Below are 9,375 nucleotides of genomic sequence, written 5' to 3' on the forward strand. Positions count from 1 at the left end.
GGAAGAAAAGAGAAAGTTTCCAAGATGGCGGTGCGGACCAGGCTGTTCATTGGAAAACAATAGAAGCGGCGCTAAGGGACGTTATTAACCCGCCCTGGCTCGCTTTGAACCGCACACATCCCGATTCGGCCAGAAGGAGGGATATCCGTGGCTGCGATTCTGGACATTTAAACTATGAGGATTAATTTAGGCGTTTCAGACCCAGAACCCAGCGGCTAACGGCTACAGAGGCGGAGGAGGGTCAGCTGTTCCCTGGACAGATGCTGCTGTAGGATCCGCGGACAGAAACACTCTCACAGTAGGTGAATTTAATCCCCAACAACCCGCTCATAATACATGGAAAGTGTCATGTTTGTCGAGGGGTAAACTTTGAGCATTTGCTAAAACAAGAAGTTATCAGTTTAAAGTTGAGTTAGCTCTTTGCTAACCGAGCTAACTCCCGACTCGGAGAGGGCTAAATTAAAAGTTTCGGTGGAGTTGGAGAGCCGTTATGTCGCTCCCAGAGAGCGGAAAATGAAAACTAGCTGAGACAGAGACACAGACAGGAGCTGCTGCCTTCTGGGTCTCAAACAGCCTGGTTCTGGTGCGCTTTTTTTTTTACCAAGACTTACTTAATTGTTGAGTGGAGGAATGTGCTAACCGGCTGAACGTAGGATTTTGAATTATTCAATCAGAAAACAGCAGATTGAAGTTAAAATTAAACCCGGCTTGTTTGACACGAAACGCATTAAAATGGTTCAAACTGATTAAAGTTCCGCAGAGTTTGTCAATTTAAGTGTTTGTAAACAGTTTATTGAGAAAAACAGCAGGTTTGAGTTAAAGTTAAACTGAGTGTGGCTCCGTTTTACACAGCCAGTTAAATGACTGGTGTATGAAGCAGGCTGACAATCTGCAGTTTTACCCCAAAACCTTACTTTTCCTCCCCGGCAGTGAGTGACTGAAGGCCGTTAGACAAAGGTCGCCTCCATGGAGCCAGCACTGAAGGCTTTGTAAAGGGCCAGGGGGGGTGTAAAAAGAGCCACATTCAGCATTTTATGGACGAAACCTGAGCCGGGAAGTTTACTACAAGTCTTTACTGATGATGGCGGATTTTGTTACACCGCGACACAGCGCGGTGATGGAGCGGCTCCGCCGGAGGATCGAGCTCTTCCGGCAGCATCACAACAGGTGCGAATCCCGCTACGACAGCGCCACGCAGGAGCGGCTGGAGATTGAGAAGAAGCAGACCCTCAGCCTGCACCAGCGCCTGCTGCAGACCAAAGCCAAGCGTGCCAGCAAGCACCGGCAGCCCCAACCCAGCGGCGACCAGGCGGGTCAGAGAGCTCCGGGCGGAGCGGAGGCCGGAGAGGTTGGAGGGACGGCGGCGGAGCTCACCCGGAACAAGGCCCGTATGGCGGTGAGTTCAAGAAGCAAAACACCTCAGAGGGCCAGGGAAGGTCGTACAGCTGTGAGGGCAAGAGAGAGTCTAGTAGTGTTGCTGTAAAAGTATGTGCAGAGCTGTGTACTGTTGTTGTAAGAGTTTTGTATAGAGTTTATGCTAAAGTAGGTGTTATTGTAAATGTAGGCATGGTGTTGGTGTAAAAGTAGGCGTATTGTTGGTGTAAAAGTAGGCGTATTGTTGGTGTAAAAGTAAGCATGATGTTGGTGTAAAAGTAGGCGTATTGTTGGTGTAAAAGTAGGCATGGTGTTGGTGTAAATGTAGGTGTAGTGTTGGTGTAAATGTAGGTTTATTGTTGGTGTAAAAGTAGGCGTATTGTTGGTGTAAATGTAGGTGTAGTGTTGGTGTAAAAGTAGGCATGGTGTTGGTGTAAAAGTAGGCGTGGTGTTGGTGTAAAAGTAGGCGTGGTGTTGGTGTAAAAGTAGGCGTGGTGTTGTCTTCAAATCAGTGTTTCCCTTGCCTTGGCAGGGTGCTCATCTCTTCCGTGGTGAGGAAAACTGAATGCTATGTAGCTTTTTAGCTAGCGCATCTGTATTGCACCCCGCTAGCTTAGCGCTGTCATTGCCGGCAGTTGTTGACGGGGTGGGGGGTGTGAGGTGGTTTGATAGGCACTGGGCTCGGTTCTGTTGACAGGGTGGGGCGCCTTCTTTGTATAATGGTAGAGGAACTCTGGAGTTGGTGTCAAAGTATGTACTGTATAGAGTTGGTGTAGACGTAGACATGTGTAGTTAGTGTAAAATTGATTGAACCTAGTTTGTCTGACCAGTGAGTCTATTTGATTGTTTGTGTATTTGATTTCTTGATAATTTGATTTTGATATGTTGATGCCAAACAGGAATGATGGTACCTAAAATGTGACGGGCTATGATTTATTGCAGTCTTTTGTGATATTATTTATTAGTCAGTCTACAGATTTGAGATAACTTGAACAAAATGTCCTTGCTCTTTTGCACCTTGAGTTACTCACAGACCTCAACTTCAAGACATTCTTGTTTAAATACCCCATATCAGGTAATCAGTGTTCAGTTTCCTCAGGGTTTCTCCAAATATTCCTCAATGCATTTTTGTTACAATTAGTTTCTATTTGGTGCCATGACTCTAGTTGGCTTGAGCTACTCATCTTTTTGGTAATTTTACACTTTATATCCTGAGGATCACAAGTGGTGCGGCACATGTTGGGAACCTTGGTAATAGACAAATCTCTTGGATTTTAGGTGCGTGCACCATCCAGGACTGCTCCGACTCGAGCGTTTCCTAACAAACAAAACAATTAAACATTTTTTTAATAAAAAATAAATAAAAAAAACACAGGAACAAGAACAGTACTTTCAAATACTGATTCAGAGAATAAAAAAAGAATGAGAAATATGCTCCAACAAAAACGAGTCCAGGACATCAGCATCAGAGTTCACAACAATAATCTAATCATGAAACGGTTCGTACCTCCATGTATCTGTACGCTGGACAGGAGGACTAACATTTGAATTTCAACTCAGATTACAGCAGCCTAGCTGGACTTCTAGCTCCAGTACAAGTTTTAAAACAAACTATATGGACTTCTGTTCTGTAGTTGAGGACGTTTCCCTTCCTTTTATGTTATGGACTGTAATAAAACAGACTTTGGAAAAGTCTGGCCAATAAAAGATCATAATATATTGTAAAAAAAAAAAAGTTTTTGAAAAACTCTGGACTTTTTAAAAATGCAGTTAAATGTTGAAAGTGTTTGTCATTGGTCAATATGAAGTAAACCTATGGCCATGTTCATACGTATTAACAGATAATTTAATATTTAATAGGTATTTGTGTTGAAGGGTTTAAAATATGACTTGAACTGCATTCTGAAGTTTGTTTCCGGGTCCTGCTGCTCTGACTCTGTCAGGGTGATGTTGTTGCACTCACTCGGGGTTCAATCTGTTTCTAATCCACATGACATTAAACATTTCTGCCAACTTGAAGAGCAAAACGTGAATGTGAACAAGGCCGTATCACGTCTTTACAGCAGGCTGCTCCCAGCTCTGCAGGATTCCTACTGAGTCTTTAAAAACCCAGAGTGTGGATTCACTAGTTTCCAGGTCTGGGTAGGTTTAGAAAAACAGGTTTCAAGACTGTGTTTTTAAAGTGTTTATATTTATTGTGCATGAAAGGCAGATATCAATCACTCAGTCATAAATAAAGGTACGACTAACCACTTCACGTCTGTGCCTCAAGGGCAGATGTGACATAACGTAGCCAATATTTTGCTTAGGAACAGTTATTTTAAGTAATACTTTCTCCAAATTTGGACCAAAAGTTGAAGTATTTAAAGACTATGTTTCTTGCAGTTATAGTTTTTTTTCTCCCAGGACGCATTTTATAAAACTGAATGTAGAAGAAATTCTCTCCCTATCCATTTTTATTTTACAAAAGAAAACAAAAATAGGCCACTAAATGTAATTATTAGTCACAAGTTTTGATTATTGTCCTTTAACAAATGCTGAGATTTTTACACGTTTAAGTTCCTCAGCTGTGATATTCACATAATTCAGTAACATTTATTGTTTATACAAACTGGATTCCAAAAAAGTTGGGACACTAAACAAATTGTGAATAAAAACTGAATGCAATGATGTGGAGATGGCAAATGTCAATATTTTATTCGTAATATAACATAGATGACAGATCAAAAGTTTAATCTGAGTAAATGTAACATTTTAAAGGAAAAATACGTTGATTCAAAATTTCACAGTGTCAACAAATCCCCAAAAAGTTGGGACAAGTAGCAATAAGTGGCTGGAAAAAGGAAATTGAGCATATAACGAACAGCTGGAAGACCAATTAACACTAATTAGGTCAATTGACAACATGATTGGTATAAAAAGAGCTTCTCAGAGTGTCAGTGTCTCTCAGAAGCCAAAATGGTAAGAGGATCACCAATTCCACCATTGTTGCGCAGAAAAATAGTGCAGCAATACCAGAATGGTGTTACCCAGCGTAAAATAGCAAAGACTTTTAAGTTATTATCATCAACCGTGCATAACATCATCAAAAGATTCAGAGAATCTGGAACAATCGCTGTGCGTAAGGGTCAAGGCTGTAAAACTCTACTGGATGCTCGTGATCTCCGGGCCCTTAAAACATCACTGCACCTCAAACAGGAATGTCACTGTCAAGGAAATAACAGAATGGGCTCAGGAATACTTCCAGAAAGCATTGTCAGTGAACACAATCCACCGTGCCATCCGCCGTTGCCAGCTGAAACTCTACAGTGCAAAGAGGAAGCCATTTCTAAGCAAGCTCCACAAGCTCAGACGTTTGCACTGGGCCAGGGGTCATTTAAAATGGAGTGTGGCAAAATGGAAGACTGTTCTGTGGTCAGATGAGTCACGATTTGAAGTTCTTTATGGAACACTGGGACGCCATGTCATCCGGACCAGAGAGGACAGGGATAGCCCAAGTTGTTATCAACGCTCCGTTCAGAAGTCAGCATCACTGATGGTATGGGGTTGCATGAGCGCTTGTGGCATGGGCAGCTTGCATGTCTGGAAAGGCACCATTAATGCAGAGAACTATGTTCAGGTTCTAGAACAACATATGCTCCCATCTAGACGTCATCTCTTTCAGGGAAGATTATTCAATATACAGTATTTGTGTATTTTTTACCTTAACGGCGTAAATGTCTTCCAGGATTAAACACCCAACAGATCTGAATTAAATGGTTTAAATTAAAGCTCTATGCAGGCTGGCAACTTTTGGCTCAGATTTTTTAGATTTGTTAATTGTTTAATTCCATAATCGGAATGAAACTGCCACATTAAATAAAACTAGTACAAGATACCAGCTGGTTGTAAAACAGTATTGTGATAAATAACAGCTAATCTGTGAGGAAAACCTCGCTGCGTCACAATCGGCTTCATTTAGTTCATTTCGCACAGAATTTCTGGGCCGTTTGATTGTGGCTGCGTTTTTTTAATTTTTATTAAATGATCAAAAAGTGCATCTTAAGTTAACGTTTTAACTTTTTTTTTTTTAATTTAATCAAATTCTATTTCTTTTTGCATCTAAATGTTATGTTTTGGTTGGTCTTACAACCCGAGGCCATATTTCATAGTTAGTCTTTAAGAAGTCATTTTAATTAAAGTTGTGACAAGTTTTTATTTTTTCTTCCTCCATTTTTTTTAACACAGCTGCCGTTTGTGAGATTTTTCTTAAAATAAAGTGTAAACGCATCTCATAATTTTTTTTTAATCATAGGGTTATATTTTCACTCAAGTTGTGATTTGTTTAAATAAATCATGTAGATCGTTACTGAGCAATCGAGCGACGGCGCTTTCCCACCACTGCTCCGCTGCTGTCAGGTGTCAGACATTGGACCGGACCGACATCTGACAGGAAGTTAGTTGGTGCTCCTGGAAATAAACGAGCTATGTTGGAGCGTGTTCAAGTTTGGATTAGAATAATAATAGTCGTTCAAAGTTCAAACTGTTAAAAGTTAAAATTACAACTAAAACAGAAAACAGTTGTCCTTAAAAAAAAAAAAAAATCCACCTCCTGATGGTTCTCATATTCACCCAGTTGCTCAACGCCAACGCTGCAACTGCTCTGCTGACTCTTAAAGAGGCAGCGCAGATAAACAAAATGGATTTTTGACTTTTGAATCTATTAAAGATATTCCACTCCTAAATCCTAATAATCAGAGGTCACCCCAAACAAAAGGCAGACTATAAAATAGTTTAAATTCTCGACTCTGGTTCTTCTGGCATGTGTGCTGATATCAGCCTGCTAACAGAAAAAATGCTTTAAGGAGTCAAAACAAAGAAAGCGTGTTTGAGATTCCTTCAGTGCAAAGGGAGAGTTTCTGAGCTGAAATCAGACCAGCAGATACTTCAGATTTTTGTGGCCGAGTTCGAGGCAGATATTCCAGGATGAGTCAGTGTGAAGGCTCTTGTCTGTCTGCTGGGCGGGTCAATCAGCACAAGGATTCACCTCGGACCCTCACAACGGTTTTCATGTTTAAATCGCAGACAGTTTCTTCTCTGTTTGTGGTTTTTACGAGCAGCATCGTAACAAACTGTAGAGAAACGCTTCATTCCTGAAATTTACCTATGAATCATCAGTCTGTTGTTGAACAAGTGAGGCTGCTTGTAGATATAATCACCCTGAGCTGTAGAGCCTCCAGTCCCTCCTCAGGTGTGTAAACAGGAGGAGTCAGACGAGTATTTCAGGTTGAAGGAGTTCAGTGAGTCACCGGTTTCCTCTTTGTTTTTTTTTTTCTGCGTGCTGTCCGTTTGATTGAACTAGAATTAAGTTTCTTTCGGCTGCTCCCTTCAGGGGTCACCACAGCGAGCAAACTTGCACGAACGATTTGGCAATTGTTTTGTGCTGGATGCCCTTCCTGACTGGGCTCAAACCCGCAACCTCAGGATTACAAGACTGTGGCACTGACCACCAAGCTAATGCAGCCCCTTTGTCTGATTGAACTACAGTTTAGATTTTTCACCATGACTGAAAGTGCACATTGATGTTTTTATCATCATCTGGTCACCATACAGGTCACGCTTATTGCCTGTCAGAAAATTATCTTGTGAACCACCAGCGTTGGCAAACACCAACGTAGCTACTGGTATATCTCTGTTTTACCAGATTTGGAGCTAAAAGTTGGAGTGGTAGTAGTTGAGAGTCATTCCCAACACAGACTTGGCAGGTGATATGCATTCCTTCATGGAATGCTACTGTTTAAATAATAAAGTCAAAGGACACTGGTTGAGACGCCTTAAGTTGGGAGAACTGGAAAAAAACTGCTGATTTTCTGTTTCACGGTGTGAGGAAGGATGACTCGACAGAAAACCGCATCGGGGACGGATGGTAAACGACAAACGGCACGGTTCTGTTCACAAAAACTGGTTGGATCAGGTTTTAAACGCCGCTTCATTCAAACCGTAGAAGGTTCATAGAAGCAAAAATTCGTCTCGTGACTTTCTGTGGTGAAACTGTTCTTGGGGACGTCTCAGGGTTTCTTTTCTATTTGGTGTTCCTTCTGAACATCAAATCCTTAGATGTTCAGGAGGATGAAGTCAGGAGGTCTGCAGGATTCAGAGTCCCCTGTGAGAGACTGTGACGATGCATGTGGTGGATCATCTCTCAGACCGGATGAATCAGAGCGAAGTGATGCTGTGGGGAAATACCTGCAGAGTTCAGTCTGACTGGACCTTTCAGGAAAAGATTTTATGTTTTGCTTCTGCTCGGTGAATTACTCATCCTGGACAAACGAAGACAGCAGTTGGGTCCATTCTAAATATGTTTGTGTGTTCTGTAAACCTGCCTAAGAGCTGCAGCTTTCATTGGAATCAGATCCTCCCCGTTGTCTGTCGGCTCCACAACGTCTCCTGCAGATAAAACGCTTCCTCCAATAAAATGTGGAGTTCCAGTTCCATCTTCATGACTACGTTCTTCAAATAACCTCAATTCATGATAACTTTTCTGAATAAAAATAATCTGTCGTTTCTGATTTAATCAATGTTCAGATTTTTTTCTCATATAAATGTCTTCTGACAATTCTAACTTTAGAGGATTTTATGGACTACATTCAGTAATAAAAACATACATAAAATAAATCCAATCGTTTACTTTAGACATTTTGTTTTTAAAACGAATAATTTGGTAACTAAAACCATGATTTGTTTGTGTGAGTCTGTTGACGTCGGTATCTCTTTGTGTTCTTTCAGCTGCAGGAGACGTTGAAGAGGAAACCGGACAGCACCAGTTCTTTAGCCAACAAAAAGCTCTTGCTGGACATCGGGTCCCCTCTGGACTCCAAGCCGAGTATCAACGATTCGTTAAACCAGCCTCATGTGCCAACGGGGGAGCTGGAGAACAGCGTTGGAGACCTGGACTTCCACTGCAGTAAGATGAAGCGCGAACCGGAGGACATCTTACCCATCATGCCCCCGTTCCCCGACCTGAACGAGCAGGAGTGGAATGAGCTGATAGAAGATCTCAACCGCTCTGTGCCCATCGAGGACATCCAGAAGATTTTAGAAGAAAGCTTGGAAGACCGCAAAGATTCTTCGGAGCTGGCTTTAACTCCGGGTGGAGCTGGAGGAGCAGTGGGAGACGGAGGCCAGCTGTCCCAGGGCCTGCTTCCAGATTTAGCTAGCATCAAGACGGAGTTTCCTTCGCCCTCTGCAGTCTTCGAGCAGGACTCTCGCACCACCTCCCCCCACATGAAGTCCACCTCCTCTATACCACCTCACTCCAACAGCTCCCCTGTGGCCGCCTCTGCCTCCTCCCCAGCTCTTCCTCCACCCCAGCCAGCTCCATCCAGACCACTCCAGCCTCCACCCAACCACCACCTGCCCCCAGTTCCCAAAGACCTGTCCCCTGCCCAGCAGCTGCAGCAGCTGGCCGCCCAGCAGCAGAGAGTCAAAACCAAGATGCAGCCACAGCGAGACACCAAGTTCCTCAACCAGCAGCCTCATCCTCACCCCCCAGCCTGGCCCCAGATGACCAATGGCCCTCAGACTTCACTGGGGGTCACCAGCTCCTCCCTGTACCCACCGGACTTCAACCCTAATGCCCAGAAGTCACTGATGATGCCCCCTCAACCCAACAATAGCTCGCCAAAATCAGGGACCGCAAACTATATGCCGGGGTCCACGGGGCACCCCAACATCCTGAGTTCCCTGACATCAGGGCCCCCTCTGAGCCACCCCCCAGCACAAGGAGCTCAGGCCTCCGCAGCAAGGCTGACTTACAACAACACTAGACCTCTGACCCACTACGAGGTGGGACCAGGACCACTGAGGGCCCCTAACACTACGAGCCAGGAAAAGACCCTGCTGAACCTGGTCCGACAGCCACAGCTCAATCAGACCACCATGACCTTCCGCCATCACATCCCACACACACAGGTAAACACACACAGGTAAACACACACACAGGTAAACACACACACAGGTAAA

At 43.4% G+C, this 9,375-nt stretch overlaps 1 protein-coding gene across 1 annotated transcript in view; it reads left to right on the forward strand.

Annotated features, from left to right (window-relative positions):
* Positions 1-3: 3 nt before the first annotated feature.
* The window catches only part of maml1 (mastermind-like transcriptional coactivator 1), a 15,555-nt gene continuing 6,183 nt past the window's right edge, over positions 4-9,375 (forward strand). Inside the window, exons 1-3 of the mRNA XM_037675676.1 lie at positions 4-298; positions 931-1,396; positions 8,140-9,324. Of these exons, the coding sequence (XP_037531604.1) occupies positions 1,079-1,396; positions 8,140-9,324 (1,503 nt within the window). The 5' untranslated portion in view covers positions 4-298; positions 931-1,078. The remainder of the gene's footprint in view (positions 299-930; positions 1,397-8,139; positions 9,325-9,375) is intronic.

This window comes from Nematolebias whitei, chromosome 4, assembly GCF_014905685.2.
Source record: "Nematolebias whitei isolate Nwh7 chromosome 4, NemWhi1, whole genome shotgun sequence".
NCBI lineage: Eukaryota > Metazoa > Chordata > Actinopteri > Cyprinodontiformes > Rivulidae > Nematolebias > Nematolebias whitei.